At 38.0% G+C, this 19,648-nt stretch overlaps 1 protein-coding gene across 4 annotated transcripts in view; it reads left to right on the top strand.

Moving 5' to 3' along the window:
* ARHGAP29 (Rho GTPase activating protein 29) overlaps positions 1-18,581 on the top strand; it is an 89,016-nt gene extending 70,435 nt beyond the window's left edge. For 2 of the 4 annotated variants that reach the window (XM_055401531.2, XM_055401532.2), the window contains 8 exons: positions 1,186-1,284; positions 3,453-3,592; positions 3,868-4,056; positions 4,842-4,979; positions 11,141-11,373; positions 12,579-12,909; positions 13,043-13,151; positions 15,727-18,581. In XM_055401531.2, coding sequence (XP_055257506.2) covers positions 1,186-1,284; positions 3,453-3,592; positions 3,868-4,056; positions 4,842-4,979; positions 11,141-11,373; positions 12,579-12,909; positions 13,043-13,151; positions 15,727-16,616 — 2,129 coding nt within the window. In that variant the 3' untranslated portion in view covers positions 16,617-18,581. The remainder of the gene's footprint in view (positions 1-1,185; positions 1,285-3,452; positions 3,593-3,867; positions 4,057-4,841; positions 4,980-11,140; positions 11,374-12,578; positions 12,910-13,042; positions 13,152-15,726) is intronic. The other 2 variants (XM_055401528.2, XM_055401529.2) reach the window with 1 other exon arrangement.
* Positions 18,582-19,648: the final 1,067 nt, after the last annotated feature.

The raw sequence follows: 19,648 nt of genomic DNA, 5'->3' as shown, positions 1-19,648 counted from the left end.
GGATGAGAGTCAGAGTGCTTTGTAAGGAGACATGTGACCGGGGCTGGGATTTAAAGTGGCAGGTTTCTGCTCAGTAATGAAAGGAAGTCATTTTACAATTGCTGCTGCTGCCGCTGCTTAGTTGCTAAGTCATGTCTGAGTCTTTGCACCCCATGAATTGTGTGTTTCCCACCAGGTTCCTCAGTCCATGGGATTTACAAGGCAAGAATACTGAAGTGGGTTGCCATTCCCTACTCCAGGGGATACTTCCCGACCCAGGCATTGAAACTCTATCTCCTGCTTGGCAGGGGGATTCTTTACCACTGTGCCACCTTGGAACCCCTTGTTTTACAGTTATAATAGTTTTTAAATGAACATGTGGCTTCATGATCTCTTGGTCATTTGGGGACACATTCAAAACAAAAACTAGATGACCACCTTTTAAGCATAGTTTGAAGAGGGGAAGGAATCTTTTGAGAGAGAGGAAGTGGTTTAAATAATTAGTGAAGTACTTTCTAACTCTGAACTGAAGACTCTTAAAACCTTGAGTTAAATGTAAACTTCCACTTAGAGACAGCCCTGTTTGTAGGATCAGCACGGAGCAAATAAACCTCATTACCTGGTTGGGCTGCTTCCAAACATGCTTTGAGACAACTGGCAGAGTCCTTGGCTGACAACTTATGTCTTGAACTCTTAGCTCCTGGCCAGGATCATTGTTCCTGGTTCCCAGGCTCCTGTCTTACTAGCAACATAAATGTGATGGTACTGTTATATTGCTGTGTTTGTAGATTTTTGTATATGTTATTTAGAAAGCTTTAGGGTACACTGTATTTCTTTATCACTTAATTCAACAAACAAGTAATGACAGCTTTACTGTTCTGCCAGCTATTCCATCAAATATTAGATATAAGGCTTGAATAGAAAATACTCTTTATTCTTGTAGAGTTTATGATCTCTAACACTATCAGAAGTTGACAGTGAGGTCTCATTGGAATGTGTGATTCTCAGTTTATTTTAGATTTACTTGGAAAAGTCAGATTTGGCTCATTCTCATTTGTTCCCGGTAATAAGTATTAGGATCCTGTGTATCCACAGTCTGAATGGAAGCAAATGTTGATATTGTAGCTAATAAAATAGCATGACTTGTGTTATTCAAAAAATGCTGTCATTACCCATTTCTTAAATTCTCAATGAATTTTCTTTTAGGAGACTTTCATCGAAAACTTCCACGAACTCCATCCAGTGGCACCATGTCTTCTGCAGATGATCTGGATGAAAGAGAGCCACCCTCCCCTTCGGAAGCTGGTATTATACTCACCTGAATCACATTTCCATTAAACTAGCTGAATCAGTAGCATTGCATGATATTAGGAAGAAATAGTATGGTTTAAAGAATTACTTTACTGTGTGTTAAACAAAAGGCATTATATTGACTTAGATATATCCCAACAAATTATTTATAAGTGTGGATTCATAGTGTATTAATCAGATGTTACAAATAAAAATATAAGAATAAGCAGGAAAACTACTCGAGCTAAAATATATTGGTGTGATGCTCAAATAGGCTAGATATTTTTTTAACATATATTTATTTATTTTTGGCTGCATTGGGTCTTAGTTGTGGTTCGTGGGCTTGGTAGTTGCCCCACAGCAATGTGGGATCTTAGTTCCCCCAACCAGGGATCAAACCTGCGTCCCCTGCATTGGAACGCAGATTCTTAATCATTGGACCACAAGAGAATTCCAATAGGCTAGATGTTTTTATCTTTCAGAAACTTTATAGTGACTTAATTGTTCAGAGTGTACAGAAGAAATTCTGTTTCTGAGAATTTCTATATGAAAAAATCCTCTTCAAAAGAGATAGTGTAAGAAGCTAGGCAGGAAAAGAAAATAACATGTACTTCTTGAGGTCAGGGAAATCTGTGGGTACTGAAAGACATCAAAGAGAAGTCAGTTACATTAATGGCTTCACTTGAGACCTCCAGATACTTGTTTAGGCATCATTTTCTAAAATAATATAGAATATCTGACCTCTGGTAGGATATTTATAGATCAGTTCAGTCGCTCAGTCATGTCCGACTCTTTGTGACCCCATGAATCACAGCACGCCAGGCCTCCCTGTCCATCACCAACTCCCAGAGTTCACTCAAACTCATGTCCATCGAATTGGTGATGCCATCCAGCCATCTCATTCTCTGTCGTCCCCTTCTCCTCCTGCCCCCAATCCTTCCCAGCATCAGAGTCTTTTCCAGTGAGTCAACTCGTCGCATGAGGTGGCCAGAGTATTGGAGTTTCAGCTTTAGCATCAGTCCTTCCAGTGAACACCCAGGACTAATCTCCTTTAGAATGGACTGGTTGGATCTCCTTGCAATCCAAGGGACTCTCAAGAGTCTTCTCCAACACCACAGTTCAAAAGCATCAATTCTTTGGCGCTCAGCTTTCTTCACAGTCCAACTCTCACATCCATACATGACCACTGGAAAAACCATAGCCTTGACTAGACGGACCTTTGTTGGCAAAGTAATGTCTCTACTTTTTAATATGCTATCTAGGTTGGTCATAACTTTCCTTCCAAGGAGTAAGTGTCTTTTAATTTCCTGGCTGCAGTCAGCATCCGCAGTGATTTTGGAGCCCAGAAAAATAAAGTCTGACACTGTTTCCACTGTTTCTCCATCTATTTCCCATGAAGTGATGGGACAAGATGATATAATCTTAGTTTTCTGAATGTTGAGCTTTAAGCCAACTTTTTCACTCTCCTCTTTCACTTTCATCAAGAGGCTTTTTAGTTCCTCTTCACTTTCTGCCATAAGGGTGGTGTCATCTGCCATTGCACAAGGTTTCCAGAATTAGAAAATTTTATAGTTATTAACCCACTCCAGTATTCTTTCCTGGTGAATCCCATGGACGGAGAAGCCTGGTAGGCTGCAGTCCATGGGGTCGCATAGAGTCGGACGCGACTGAGCAATGGAACGGAACATGACCTTCATTACACAGGTGCCACTACTTTCTTAGAGAAGGACCTTATAAAAGTTTGGAAGAAAACTAGCTCTATGAGTTTAGTGTGTCAGAATAATAGTATTATCTGTAATTTTGTAATAAATCAAGGATAGCTTTATCGTTAATGCAGATAATCCTGACACACTAAACTCATAGAGCTAGTTTTCTTTCCAACTGGCACCTGTGTAATGAAGGTCATGTTAATAACTGTAAATTTTCTAATTCTGGAAACCTTGTGCCATGGTATTTTAGAAGTATGTTATTGGTTTGATGATAATTTTTACTCATAGCTTAAATGTTTGATGAATGTGTATCTTATAAGGGATCTGTCCATTGGATGCTTATTTTGATGTTACAGACTAAAGTCATAACTTTTTGTAATCTTTTTTAAAAATCTTTTAAAGTGTAGTATCATGTGGTATAATTTTTTCTGTCCTGCTAACAGTTCTTATATACTACTCTGCTTCTGTTGGAAGGACCCAATTCTCTTGGAACATTTAAGAAAACGTTGATGTCAAAGGCAGCTGTCACTCACAAATTTCGCAAACTGAGATCCCCCACCAAGTGCAGGGATTGTGAAGGCATTGTGGTATTCCAGGGTGTTGAATGTGAAGAGGTAAGATCTTTCTGGAATTATATTAGCCCTTTTATCCTTTTTGTTTTATACATTTTTGTTTTACCAATTAAGATCTTTTGCAAATGTATTTTAAAAAAATTGAACCACAGTGTTCCTTCTATAATTTTATATTTTATTTTGCTGTCAAATGTATTTCAAACCCAGGTAATACCTTTTAAACTCATTTTTGTTATTTTATCACTCTACCTGTAGTTTGTCCTTTTGTGAACAGATTTAAGGTGAGTTAACCATTTTAAACTATCATTTTCTTATAGTGTCTCCTTGTTTGTCACCGAAAGTGTTTGGAAAATTTAGTCATCATTTGTGGTCATCAGAAACTTATGGGGAAAATGCACTTATTTGGAGCAGAATTCACACAAGTTGCAAAAAAGGAACCAGATGGCATCCCTTTTGTACTAAAAATGTGTGCCTCAGAGATCGAAAATAGAGCCTTGAGTCTACAGGTACATTATAACTTTTTTTTTAATTTTTATTGGAGGCTAATTATTTTACAATATTATATTGGTTGGTTTTGCCATACATTGACATGAATCCGCCCCGGGTGTACATGAGTTCCCCGTCCCAAACCCCCCTCCCACGTCCCTCCTCCCCTTATCCTCCCTCTGGGTCATCCCCGCATACCAGCCCCGAGCATCCTGTAACATGCATCGACCCTGAACTGGCGATTCATTTCACATATGATAATATACATGTTTCAATGCCATTCTCCCACACCATCCCACCCTCACCCTCTCCCACAGTGACCCAAAGACTGTTCTATACATCTGTGTCTCTTTTGCTGTCTCGTATACAGGGTTATCATTTGCATCTTTCTAAATTCCATGTATATGCGCTAGTATATTGTATTGGTGTTTTTCTTTCTGGCTTACTTCACTCTGTATAACAGGTTCTAGTTACATCCACCTCATTAGAACTGGTTCAAATGCATTCTTTTTAATGGCTGAGTGATACTCCATTGTGTATATGTACCAAAGCTTTCTTTTAAAGTTAATAATTTTAAAGCATAAATGTGATTTGTTCTAATCATAAGGATACACTAAAGGAGAACAATGCTCTCAGTTTTTACTAAGTAACTGAATTTATTCAGATTTATTTGAAAAATATTACCTCATTTGGTCCTAGTTTTTTTCCTAAAATATTAGTAAGAATCAAAGTATATTTAATGGTATGCATTTAACCACTTGTACTGAAGCAAAATTTTTTGCAAAATGTTTTCTCTTTTCTCAAGGGAATTTATCGTGTATGTGGAAACAAAATCAAAACTGAAAAACTGTGTCAAGCCTTGGAAAATGGAATGCACTTGGTAGACATTTCAGAATTTAGCTCACATGATATCTGTGATGTCTTAAAATTATACCTTCGACAGGTAAAGTTTTTACCATTGAAATTTACCATTAAATAGAGCAAAAATATAATTTGCAATTTGCTGATAATGTTTGCTACACACATTTTTCATTGATATAAACCATATCAATATCTTTCCAATTATTGAAGTACAGATCAAAGAGTGTATAAAATGTATGTACAATTTAAAGACCCGTAATAATAAAAGTCCTCATTTTCCATCACTTAGCTCCCTAAAATAGAATATTCCTGTACTTTATAGAAGGCCCCTATATGCCACTCCACAGTTGCAGCCCATAGCTCTACCCAGTGATGTTTCATAACCGTGTTAATACCTCCCTGTCTTTTCTTAACTGTTTTAATACTTGTGTATTCCTAAATATTGTTCATGTATTTAGGAATAGTTGTTTAGCCACTAAGTTGTGTCCAACTTTTGCGACCCCATGGACTGTAGCCCTCCAGGCTGCGCTGCCCGTGGGATTTCCCAAGCAAGAATACTGGAGTTGGTTGCCATTTCCTTCTCCAAGGGGAATCTTCCCAATCCAGTGATCAAACCCAGGTCTCCTGCATTGTAGGCAGATTCTTCACCAACTGAGCCACCAAGGAAGCCTCAATATATATACAACAGAATATATCAAGTTCTAGAAAATTGAGTGGAAAGCATAAATCCAGCTGTTTAAGGAAAGTTTACTATTCACAATGTTATATGAAGGATTGAGTAGTGGTTTGGCTTTAGTTTCATTGGTATTTTTAAATAGCTGTTGGGGGAGGTTAGTGATCAAGGTGTGAACATAGTGAACATGAAGTTCCCTATGGTCAGGGCATCAGTCAGGGCTATCCTATAAGTTGAGTACTGAAAGTTCAGCAGGAATGTGGTCAGCAGTGAGGTGCTCTATATTTTCTCTTTCTGTGCTTACTCTTGTACGCGCATGTTGCAGGAGTAGGTCTGAAGAAAATGCTGCTGTGGGTGGATTAAGTGGCCATAGTGTCTCAGGCAGCAGCTCATGGAAGGGTTGCGGGAACAATCAGCAGCTTGTCATGATAAGCCAAGTTCAAAAGATCTGGGCCAGGGCCAGCTGCATTCTGTCCTTGGGTAAAGCTTTCTGTCCTTGAGTGAAAATGAAGAGAGTTGCAGAGAGCATAGTAATGTTGGTCCTCAGTGTGTCCATCTCAGGAACTCTGTTCTTCTGGGTCCTTTTTAATATGGGAAGAGCTGTCATCCTGGGATCTCTCTTCTCCACTCTCTTCTGTGAGGAACACCTGTCTTCTGTGTCATGTCTTCTTGTTTTTTATTCTCCTGTTTTGGTCAGAGCCATCCTGGAGCAAAGTGGACTAAGACTAAACATTTGAAACTGTTTATCTGTGTATGTCTTTACTTTGCTTCCTTGAATAAGAATGGAAGAGTGGGTAGTAAGGAAGGTTATAATATCCTAGGCTGGAAATTATTTTTCTTTGGAAATTTGAAGGCATTTTTTTTTATTGTTTTCTTTTAAGCCTAAAATCTTCTCATTCCTGATTATATGTAGCCTATTGTTTTTTCTCTGAAAACTTGTAGAATCTTTTGCTATCTACTATCCTCAAATTTCACAGCCTATGCCTTGATGTGGGTGTATTTTCATCCACTCTTTCAGGGACTCCACAGGTTCTGTCATTCTGCTTACTTATCCTTTAGTTCTTGGAACTTTAATTTTCTTGCTCTATTTTTCCCCTCTGTTTTCTTTCCGGAACTTACATTTGGATACAACTTGTATTGGTTCTCTAGCTTCCTTCCCTTTTCCCTATTATTTCTTTCATTTTTTTTTTCTTTTAATTCTGTCTAAAGAATTCCCTCAGCTTTATCTTCCATTCCTACTGTAAACTATTTCATTTCTGAGATCATGTTTTAACTTCCAAGAATTCTAGTTTTCTGTCCCTTTTATAGCATTCTTTTTATTTTATTGAATGCAGTATTTCTTCTACCTGAAATAGTCGTATTTTTTCTCTTCTCAGCTTCTAGCCCTGGCCTATAGAAATATAATGTGTGCTTTCTATATAATATTTAATTTTCTAGTAGCCACATAAAAAGAAACAGTGAAGTTAAATTTTAATATTTCATTTAACAAATGGAAAGTATCTGAGCATCTAATCAGTAATTTTAAATAATTGATGAAATATTTACCTTTTGTGGGGTTTACTGGGTCTTTGAAATCTGGTGTGTATTTTTCACTTAGAGCACATGTCAGTTTGGAACAGCCATATGTCCACTGCTCAGTAGCTGTATATGACTAGCAGCCACAATATTGACAGCAGAGTTGTAGGCCTTCAAGTTGGTTTTTTCCTATTTATTTTCATTTCTGTCTTCTATAGTTCCATCTCCTTAAAATGAAAGCTTTGAGAATTGAAATCTGTCTGGAAGCTTTTTTAATTGTAAACTATTTTTAAGATTTTATTGAAGTATCGTTGATCTGCAATGTTGTATTAATTTCTGCAAAGTGATTCTGTTTTTACATATATATATATTCTTTTTATATTCTTTTCCATTATGGCTTATCACAGAATATTGAATATGGTTCCCTGTGCTACTGTCTGGAAGCTCTTGAATACATGAAGGCTCTGAAGATTTTGAACTTTACTGTAGTGAGTGTAGTGTTATCTAAGAGGACTGTTTGGGAAACACCTGACATTTGTATGTCCAGGTCTCTGCTTGTGGGCTAATCTAATAGCACAGAGAAGAGTCTTTCCCTGCCTACAGGTATGGTTCCAGAACTCTGGGAACCTAGTTAGGTAAGAAGGCTTCAGCAGGCATACAGTCACTAAATCCTTATTTAAGATAGTTACCCACCTGTTCCTCATGCTTGGCATTACCCTTCCAGAGACCCTCTGGTTTACACTGCCCAGAGAAGAAATTCTAGACTTCTGAGGTTGCTTAGGAACATGGACTGGAGATAAAGATCTAGAATTCTAATGCTTTTAGGATAGCTCATGCTTCCCCCAAATTAGAGGACCTAGTCTGACAATTCCTGAGTCTCCTTCAGTTCAACTCAGTCGTGTCCGACTCCTTTGCAGCCCCATGGAGTGCAGCACGCCAGGCCTCCCTGTCCATCACCAACTCCCGGAGCAGTGATGCCATCCAACCATCTCATCCTCTGTCGTCTCCTTCTCCCACCTTCAGTCTTTTCCAGCATCAGGGTCTTTTCAAATGAGTCAGCTCTTCACATCAGGTGGCCAAAGTATTTTTGTTTCAGCTTCAGCATCAGTCCTCCCAATGAATATTCAGGACTGATTTCTTTTAGAATGGACTGGTTGGATCTCCTTGCAGTCCAAGGGACTCTCAAGAGTCTTCTCCAACACCACAGTTCAAAAGCATCAATTCTTTGGCGCTCAGCTTTCTTTATAGTCTGACTCTCACATCCATACATGACTACTGGAAAAACTGTAGCTTCGACTAGATGGACCTTTGATGTCAAAGTAATGTCCCTGCTTTTTAATACACTGTCTAGGTTGGTCATAGCTTTTCTTCCAAGGAGCAAGTGTCTTTTAATTTCATGGCTGTAGTCACCATCTGCAGTGATTTTGGAGCCCAAAAAATAAAGTTTGCCACTGTTTCCACTGTTCTCCCAACTATTTGCCATGAAATGATGAGATCAGATGTCATGATCTTAGTTTTCTGAATTGTAAGCCAACTCTTTCACTCTTCTCTTTCACTGTCATCAAGAGGCTTTTTAGTTCTTCTTCACTTTCTGCCATAGGGTGTTATCATCTGCATATCTGAGGTTATTGATATTTCTCCCGGCAATCTTGACTCCATCTTGTGCTTCATCCAGCCTAGCATTTCTCATGATGTACTCTGCATATAAGTTAAATAAGCAGGGTGACAATATACAGCCTTAACATGCTCCTTTCCTGATTTGGAACCAGTCTGTTGTTCCATGTCCAGTTCTAACTGTTGCTTCCTGACCCGCATACAGATTTCTCAAGAGGCAGTCTCCTTCAGTTCAGTTCAGTCACTCAGCCGTGTCTGACTCTTTGCAACCCCATAAATCACAGCACGCCAGGCCTCCCTGTCCATCACCAACTCTCCCGGAGTTCACTCAAACTCATGTCCATCGAGTCGGTGATGCCATCCAGCCATCTCATTCTCTGTCGTCCCCTTCTCCTCCTGCCCTCAATCTTTCCCAGCATCAGCGTCTTTTCCAATGAGTCAGCTCTCCACATCAGGTGGCCAAAGTATTGGAGTTCCAGCTTCATCATCAGTCCTTCCAATGAACACCCAGGACTGATCTCCTTTAGAATGGACTGGTTGGATCTCCTTGCAGTCCAAGGGACTCTCAAGAGTCTTCTCCAGCACCACAGTTCAAAAGCATCAATTCTTTGGCGCTCAGCTTTCTTAACAGTCCAACTCTCACATCCATACATGAGTCTCCTTAGGATTCGGTAAATCATGTTGATTCTGTTTAGAATTTTAGCTTTCTTAGGAGTGCTAAGTCAGCACATGTTTATGTCCTCTTCAGCTTTCAAAATGTTTTTTATCTCCATCCCTGTTTTCCCAGTCCTGTGGGCCTAATTGTATGTCATTGGGATTGTAGAAAGGAAAGAAATTAGGTACAAATGTTGGATGTACCATGTTAGCCCAGGAAACTATTGATATCTCTTTAACCACATTTTATATGATTCTCAACTGAGAAATGGAGACAGTGTTTTCAAATAACTTTTAATCTCACAATGAATCATCCTTTATTTCTTCTAGTTAGTCAGGGAGAGGAAATAAATGGGATCAAATACTACCAGCTTTCGGTCTTCCCGGGTGGTTCAGTGGTAAAGAATCCACTTGCCAGTGCAGAAGATGCTAGAGATATGGGTTCAATCCCTGAGTCAAAAAGATCCCCTAGAGATGGAAATGACAACCCACTGCAATATTCTTGCCTGGGAAACCCCATGGACAAAAGAGCCTGGTGGGCTACAGTCCATGGGTGTTGTAAAGAGTTGGACATGACTTCGCAGCTAAACAGCAACAACATACCAGCTCTTGTTCTGTGCTAGGAATACTATGGCACCAAAGCTTTAGTGTGGAAAGTGAAAAGTGAAGTCGCTCAGTCATGACCGACTCTTTAGTGTGGAAAGCCATGCTCAGTTCTTAGAGTGTTTAGAGAATAGCCTTTATTTTACTCAATACTATGTGGGAAATCTGAAGCTCCAAGAATGACCTTCTTCAGATCCCAAAATGGTAGAGGTAGAAATTGTTCTCGATGCCCTCTTTGGGACCAGCAGGGGAAGCTGGAGAAGTAGGTGCCAACCTCACCACAGATAGTGTAAGACATCAGCTAGCAAGAGAGATGTATATTTTATCACCACGCAGGGCAGTCATTGAAATCAGTTATGCCAGTAGACAGATCAAGGTGGTATGCCTATGGACAGTTTGAGAGAGGAACTTTATCTTTTGACCTACTTATGGCAATTAAAGTAGTATTTAAAAATTAGATAACAAAATGTTGGCAGTGTCTTCTCGTTAAGTCATATTGTCTTTTGCTAATCTTCAGTCAGGTCAAGGTAAAACACAAGGACCTTAAAGCATTTTGTTCTGTCTCCCATACAAACAGAAAATAAATTTTTTCTATTTAATTTGATATATATTGTACATTATCCTGGGTTTTTTTCAATAAGATAGCTGAAGATCATGCTGACTTTGGGGCAGTCTTGAATGTAATTGGTATAAAGTATCAGTTTTAAAATCCCATCATGCAGCTTTAGGTTTAGAGTTTTACTTGATTACTAGTTAACTCATTTTTAATATGGATGTACTTATGGTGATGTCAGATTCACTTTGTAGATCACATCTAGCAAACATATGTACATTTCTTTTTTTCTTGTTCTAGAGTTTAATTTTTTTTCTTCTTGAGATATAACTGACATACAGCACTGTATAAGTTTAAGGTGTACAGCATAACAGTTTGACTTACATACATCATGAGACAATTATCACAATAAGTTTAGTGAAATCCATCATATATAGATAGAAGGTTAAAGAAATAGAAAAAATATTTTTCCTTGTGATGAGACGTTAACGTATATTTCTAACTGTGGATTGACCTTAAGTCCTGTTACTCTGAAAAGGATGTGCTAAACCACTCAGTAGCTATTCAGTAAATTATTAATAGTGAAAAACATGAAAAGAATGATATTTCTAATTTAATTTTATTTCTTTAGCTCCCAGAACCATTTATTTTATTTCGATTGTACAAGGAATTTATCGACCTTGCAGTAGAAATCCACCATGTAAATGAAGAACAGGAGATGAAAAAGGATAATCCTGAGGACAAAAAGTGGCCGAGTACATCTATAGAAATAAGCCGAATTCTCCTCAAAAGCAAGGACCTTCTAAGACAATTGCCAGCATCAAATTTTAACAGCCTTCATTACCTCATAGTTCATCTTAAGCGGTAAGAACTTTGAATAAGACAGGCATTGATTAATGGGTGGATAATGGGTCAGTCAGTTTTTTTGGTTTTGCTTTTATGGTTTTTTTTTAATTGTGGTAAAATACACATAACAAAAATTTACCCTTTTAGCCATTTTTAAGTGTACAGTTCAGTAGTATTAAGTACATTTCACATTCTTGTGGTATTGTTTTTAGACTATTTCATTTCTAATATGTATGAGGGAAAGGGAGACACTTAATATATGTTTTTGGAGCCAGCATCTTTCCGTTTGATGACTGTTCTGTGCCAGGCTCTGGCTGGGGAAATAAGGATGCGAATGTCAGATTTCTTTCCTGTGTTCTGCTGTGAGCTTGAGGGGCAGACCTGCACAGAAGTGCAGTGCAGTGTCATTCTTATTCTGAGGGTACTTTGCTCAGCATGCAGAGGAACATGGGGAGGGGGTCATGAATCAGACAGTAACCCTGAGCCAGACTTGAAGAATGGTTTGCTGACAGAGGATGTGCAAAAGGGCATTCTAGGCAGAGACACAGGAGATTGCTTTGCTTTGGGGGACATAAAAGAAGTTCAGTTCGGCCACAGTCTAGCAAGCAGTAGCACAAAATGATCTAGATGGAGTCCTGGTAAAGTCATACATGCCTGGCAGATGAGTTGACTGTCTTCTTTCTGTACTCACTAAGGATTTGGGGTCAGGAATTTAACGTGCTCAAGTTTGTCTGTTAGGTCTTTCTAGCAGCTATATCGAGAATGAGTTGGAGGGAAGGTACTTAATTACTTCAATTCAGATATCCTTGAATAGTTAGAGAAATAAAAGGTGATGAGAACTTGAAGTAAGGCCAGAGCAGTGGGAATGGCAGTGGAGCAGCAGAGAGATCTTTAGGATCAGCTGGGCTTGAAGACTAGCTGTGGGCAGTGAGATAGAGTTTCCACCATAGGTACCTGGGAGGATGTAATGCATATTTACTAAGATAGGAGCAGCGTTTAGGGATTTTTTTTTTTTTTTCCTGCTGGTAAAACTGTACTGATTCCTTTTATTTATTTATATTTAATCCTAATACTGTGAAACCCAATTTGCTGTGTGGTCAGTATTTAAGCAAATAAATAGATCCTTTTCCTAGACTTCAGCCCATTTTTCTTCCACCTTTCCCAACCCATAATAAACTACCATCAAGGAAATCTAATACAGCTTTATGTGTTCTGCGTCTCAGAGTTGTAGATCATGCAGAAGAAAACAAAATGAACTCCAGAAACTTGGGTGTGATATTCGGACCAAGTCTCCTTAGGCCAAGGCCCACAACGGCTCCTATCACCATCTCCTCTCTTGCTGACTATTCAAATCAAGCGCGGTTGGTAGAGTTCCTCATTACCTACTCACAGAAGATCTTCGATGGGTCCCTGCAGCCACAAGATGCAGCTGTATGTAGTGCAGGTGGCATTGCACCTCAGGTTGACCAAGGCTATCTTCCAAAGTCTCTGTTATCACCAGAAGAAAGAGATCCAGAACATTCTATGAAGTCATTGTTTTTCTCTTCAAAAGAAGTGAGTTTTGCTCATATGGAATTATGTTGGAACTTTGTAAAATGTAATGTTATAAGTTGAAAATCTTTGAACTGTTTATTTTGAAGTGTGTTTTGCTTCTTATTCAAGTTTAAAAACTTTCTTCTATCAACAGGATATCCAAACTACAGATAGTGAAAGCAAAAGTTTTGAATCCACTCCATCATTTGAGGAATCAGAGCGAAAGCAAAATGCATTAGAAAAATGTGATGCATATCTCATTGGTGAGTGGCCATGTAAAATGCATGCTTACTGACTTAAAACTGTCCCAGTAAACCATGATTAAAAGCCAAGGTGAGTGAAGTTGAAAGAAGTCAGAGGAAGAAATTTCTTTAGTAAGTGCATCTTTCCCAGACATTAAGAATACCTTTTAGTGTACCTTGCATTTATATGAATTTAGTGTCATTCTTTTCAGTAATCCTTATAAAAAGACATCTTGGAGTTCATAGATGTGTTTTGTGCTCTTTCTGAAAAATTTTTTTTATTTTTGCCATTAATGTATGTCAAGAATGCAGAAATGTATTGAGTAGTATGATGATACATTAGCACCTTCTGTAACCGTAGATCACTGTATTGATCTTACTTGTAAGGAGTCACCTAGACTCCTAAAATTCAAAAATTTTAGACAAAAAACTCAGAAAAAATTTTTTCAAATGCCTTTTCATATTACCTGTCATTAACACATTGACCACACGTGTATTTTTTCATTTCCTTGCCTGTAGTCATTCACTGTATAAAATTTTAGTTGCAGTGATTGGTGGCTATCCATTTGTGGAAAGGCTTTCATTTGTTACTGTAATTCTGTACATCACTAAAGCAAACTTTCAGGTTTTTTAAATGTAGTCATATATATTAAATTTGATCTGTAATTAAATATTAATGATCACAGCCTGACAAGATCTGAAAAGCAAGGGAGCCTGCTCTGTGCTAGGCACTGTTCTTATTGTTTGATTCTGTTTATCCGACTTGATCTCAGAAACAGTTATGTGCTGTAATGTAGATAGTATTAACTCCTTTCAACCCATAACCTAATAATCTGAGAGAGGTTAAATAGTGCCAGAGGTCGTGCCCTTAAATGATTGTCCAGCATTTGAACCTATGTTCATGATAATTTCACTATTCCATTATCTAGGGTTCCCAGTTAGGAATAATAATAAAAACAAATGTCATTGTTTTTAGTGCCTGTACCACTTCATTTATATACCAGATAAATGAACACTTTTCATGATTAGATCATTTAGGCCACACATCATCAAAGATACAGGTATGATTCCTTTTGACAGGTGAAGACACTGAGGGACAGCAAGATTGCCTTGCCCAGTGCAAAAGGGGTAGAGCTGAGCTAAATCCAGATGCTGGGCTTCAGAGTCTGCACTCTTATCCATTACACTGTAGTTTTTTCCCTTAGAACTTAAGAATGTACTTTGATGCCTGCAGTGGTTTGCAAAACATCCTTTCAGTTCAGTTCAGTCGCTCAGTCGTGTCCGACTCTTTGAGACCCCATGAATCACAGCACGCCAGGCCTCCCTGTCCATCACCAACTCCCAGAGTTCACTCAAACTCATGTCCATCGAGCTGGTGATGCCATCCAGCCATCTCATTGTCTGTTGTCCCCGTCTCCTCCCAATCCCTCCTAGCATCAGACTCTTTTCCAGTGAGTCAACTCGTTTAGGATGTTCTATATACCTGAGGTGAGGACCTGGGAAATCAAAATAAGAGAGCATTGCCCTGGAAGCCCAGGGAAGAGAGGTTCACAGTAAGGAGGTTTGGAGGAAGGTCAGATGAGGTGATAATTGTTAACTCATTTTGATGGGCTCCTGTCTGCAAACCACTCCTCAGAAGAGGAGCATGAGCAAAGGGCTGGAATTTACCGGAAACTGGGATGTTTTAGGGGAGATGCTGCAAAAGAAGGACAGGGTTTGAAAAAGTTCAGGATTCTAGTTTGAGAAAACATGGACCATGCGTCCATACTTAATAGAAAAGAGAGGGAAGTACATCTGGAAGTGAACAGTAAATAGGGAGAATGGCATTTTTCACTTAAAACTATTCAGCTTTAATCAGGATGAAAATTATAGTTCATTTATTAATTGATCATATAAGGGCCTCTAAGGCATTTAATATAATATGTTCTCATCTGTGAAAAGCAGATGGAGTTGGCAAAAGCCTTGGGATTCAGAGTATACTTATATTTGGTTGGCATGTAAATTGGTGTAACTTTTCTGAGGGTAACACACCAATATCGACCTGTTGAAATCGTGACAACCCTTTTAGCCAGCACTTTTGTTCATGGGCTTCCCTTGTGGCTCAGCTGGTAAAGAATTTACCTGCAATGCAGAAGACCTGGGTTCAATCCCTGGGTTGGAAAGATCTCCTGGAGAAGGGAAAGGCTCCTCACTCTAGTATTCTGGCCTGGAGAATTCCATGGACTGTATAGTCCATGGAGTCACAAAGAGTCGGACACGACTGAGTGACTTTCACTTCACTTCACTTACTTGTTCATACATAGCACATAAGCTATTGTACATCAGCAAGGGTGTTTTTTCCCACAACCTGCAATGAATTTTGTAGCTATTTATTATATTTATTTAAATAAATATAGACTTCTAACATTTTAAATCAAAGTATACCTTTAATATTTTATGAGTATTTTACTCCTCTGCCTAGAAAACTAAAAAATAACATGGAGAAAATAAATGAAGACTCTTGTTTTGAGAGGGTGTTCATCTCTAACTCGTTTTGATACTCTTGTTAACTGTGTACCATAAAGTTTGATTTTTAAATGAATCTCTTCCTTTACAGACAACAAAGTGCGTTTGCTTGTAGACCAAGAACTTGAGTCAGCATCAAGAAAGACAGAAGATGCTTGTAAAACCTCCAAGCTGCCTACTCTGAAGTCTGATAGGGAAATAAATGGTGTTGAGAGGCATCTTCCAAGGACCAGGATTAGACCTGTAAGTTTGCCTATAGACAGACTACTACTTCTTGCTAGCTCTCCTACTGAGAGAAATGGCAGAAATATGGGAAATGTAAATTCAGACAAGCTTTGCAAGAATCCTGTCTTTGAAGGAGTTAATAGAAAAGATACCCCAACTGTTGTTTGTTCTAAATTTGATGGCTTTGATCAGCAGACTCTACAAAAAACTAGGCAGAAACAGTATGAACAAAATGACCTGACTGCAAAGACTGGAATGATTGTGCCCAGTGCATTCCAGGAAAGAGGTGTGACAGTGAACATCAGGAGCAGTGAGGACCACCCAGTCGGCATCACCCAGCCCAGTAAGCCATACACAGAACCTGTCAGGTCAGCAAGACAGGTGTCAGAGAGACGGTCCTCTGACTCCTGTCCTCCTGCTTCTGTCAGAGCACCCAGGACACTGCAGCCCCAGCACTGGACAACATTTTATAAACCACCTGCTCCTTCTGCTAGTGGGAGAGGGGATGAGGAGAAACCGATGACACCCTCCATAGCCATACCCCCTGGCACAACGCATGCTCCCCAGGAGCATGTGCTGAAATCAATTCCAGGGTCTGAAAATGCATCGGCTGGACCTGTGCACCCAGTTAGTAAGCCTGAAGAAAAGGCTGAAGAGCGAGACCAGCCTGGTGTACCCACGGCGTGTCAGAGACCAAGGCTAAAACGAATGCAGCAGTTTGAAGACCTTGAAGATGAAATTCCACAGTTTGTGTAGGGTTGTCAGAATTCAGTTTTTTCTCTTTTTGTTGTTTTGTTTTGTGGTATTGTGTTTGTCTTCTGAAAGAAATTTTTGACAGGGCCTCTCTTGTATAGGATTGCCAAATAGTGGAGTTAGCTTTTTGTCATTATATTGTGTTATCCTGTGTTGATTTTGTTGAATGGCAGAACGTTTTGCTAGGGCCCACCTGTGCCTCACTGGAATTATATGTATTTTTGAAGTTGTGAATAAATAGACTCTAAAATTTTTTTAAAGTTCAGTTGATTCCCCATAAAATGGTCCATTTAAGTGCATCCCTAATATATGATATAGCTCTCAACTAATAGGTGCAATTGAGGGAAATCAGCTTTATTTTTTTGAAGTTGAAACTACATGCTTATTTATAAAAGGAATGTTTCTGAGTGCAAGTGCTTGAAAGATCTTTATTTGGTATGATTGTTTCTTTCACACAATTTTATAATGTATCTTTGACCATTTATGCTTTTATGGTAAGTGTGTAACCTTTTATTTTCCAGTTGGTGATTCACTTAACTTTTTCATATTTACATCATGGCCAAAAGGCTTGCAAATCTGTATTTAATTCCATTTTAATTAATAGCCAAATTTTGCATGTGGTAGCCAGTTTAACTGTACAAAGAAAATACATTTAAACATGTTTCTAAATTATATAGTTCAGTCATGTCTTATTTGGTTTTAGATAGTACACATTTAATACTTTTTCACTTTTTGGCTTTGTTCTGCATAAACTTTTGTTCAACAGTCCTGAACCTCTTGGTATTTTATATAATAGTCCAAAACAATGTTTTAAAATTCAGTGTGTTTCCTTTTAATATTATCTGGATTTTTTAAAAAACATTTCTTTTGTTTGAAGTGTTTTCACTTATGAATAATTTTATGTACTTTTCCTACCTGGATTTATAACTATTGACCATGTATGATTCAGGTGAATCATATAGAGATTTGAAGTTAATTCTAAGAGTATAGTTCAATAAGCCTCATTGTCTGGAATTTGAGAGGGAGTGTAGATGATTGGATATATTTCATTTATATATCCCAGTGTTTTAGAACTAGCTCAGTTCTGTTTCTTGGTTTTGTCATTTTGCATAAAATAGGATATAAAAGGGACAAAAAATAAAATAGCCTCTTTTTGTATGTGTGAATTAAATTTGTAACAAATGCTTTTGTATGACCATGTTATACTTTATAAAAATATATATATTAACCTGTTAAATTATTTCAAGTTCTTGTGGTTTCTGTGAAATTGTTGCCACTTAGGGTGTGAGACTTTGAGGTTTACTAACCATTGGCTTAGTGGTAAACACTTGGAACTCATATGTTCTTTGACTACAGCGTGGAGTGCATTTTATAGGAAGTTGTTTTATAGTTTTATATGAAATTAAGGACTAGGGGTAAAGAATTACCCACACTTTTGTACTGGAGTCTTGCTTGTAATTGTCCTAATTGTTTTAAAAATGTGTTGGTATGAAAACCTAAAAAGAACATAAGAGCCAATATTTATTGAGTTCTTTCTGTGTGCTGTGAACTCTGCTGAGTTCCATGTAAATTATTTCAAGTTTACAGCAGCTTATGATGGGTAGGTAAGTGCGTTATTATTCCCATGTTACAGATATGAAACTGATGCTTAAATGTACTCTGGCTTCCACAGACATAAAAGTTGGAGTCAGGTTTCAAACACAGGGCAGTCAGATCCTGATGTAACATTGGCACTCTTAACTGCATAATTACTAAGTAATATCAGGTGGTATTTAACAATAGAAAATGCACCTTTCAAATTTTTTTTTTCCAATTTTATTTATTTACTTTTTTCAAGTTGAACAGACTAATTTCTTTAAACAAACTTACTTATACTCCAGAGTCCTTTAAAAACTTAATAGCATTTATACATTGAAGGTATTTGATTTTCTTGTAACTAGCACTTCAAATGCAACAAGCATTTGAAGCAACAAGTATTTGACCCAACAAGTAAAACTTTCTACAGTTCATAACTTTTATAAATAAAATAAATTAAATGTACAGTGAATAAGTTCTCTGAAATATTTCAGTATTTCTGCAGGTTTAGTAACATCGTAAAATACATTTCAACTAAAATTCACAAATCTAAAAACCTGTTAGGCATTTTTAGGCGTTTTAAGATGGAAATGAAGACCAATGTTACATCGTAATATGCCAATTACAAATAGTACTTCAAATAGCAAATACTACAGTTTGTCCCAAACTTTAAAAACTATTCATGAACTCAACACTGAACTATTGATGGCTATGAGAATTGTTTCCTAGCCTTTTTGAAAATTTCAACCCATTTACGTTTAAGGTAATTATTGATAAGTACAATCCCGTAGCCATTTTCTTTATTGCTTTGTGTTCAAGTTTATACACTCTTACTGTGTATCCTGTCTATAGAAGATCCTTTAGCATTTGTTGGAGAACTGGTTTGGTGATGCTGAATTCCCTCAGCTTTTGCTTGTCTGTAAAGCTTTTGATTTCTCCTTCATATTTGAATGAGATCCTTGCTGCGTATAGTAACCTGGGCTGTAGGGTATTTTCTTTCATCATTTTAAGTATGTCTTGCCACTCCCTTCTGGCCTGAAGAGTTTCTGTTGAAAGATCAGCTGTTATCCTTATGGGAATCCCCTTATGTGTTATTTGCTGCTTTTCCCTTGCTGCTTTTAATATTTGTTCTTTGTGTTTGATCTTTGTTAATTTGATTAATATGTGTCTTGGAGTATTTCGCCTTGGGTTTATCCTGTTGGGGACTCTCTGGGTTTCTTGGACTTGGGTGATTATTTCTTTCCCCATTTTAGGGAAGTTTTCAACTATTATCTCTTCAAGTATTCTCTCATGGTCTTTCTTTTTGTCTTCTTCTTCTGGGACTCCTATGATTCGAATGTTGGAGCGTTTAACATTGTCCCAGAGGTCTCTGATATTGTCCTCATTTCTTTTAATTCGTTTTTCTTTTTTCCTCTCTGTTTCATTTATTTCTACCATTCTATCTTCTAGTTCGCTTATCC

Source organism: Moschus berezovskii, chromosome 4, assembly GCF_049115385.1.
Source record: "Moschus berezovskii isolate FMDL1 chromosome 4, NW_MosBer_1.0, whole genome shotgun sequence".
Classification (NCBI taxonomy): domain Eukaryota; kingdom Metazoa; phylum Chordata; class Mammalia; order Artiodactyla; family Moschidae; genus Moschus; species Moschus berezovskii.
This window is presented reverse-complemented; position numbering and strand designations above follow the sequence as displayed.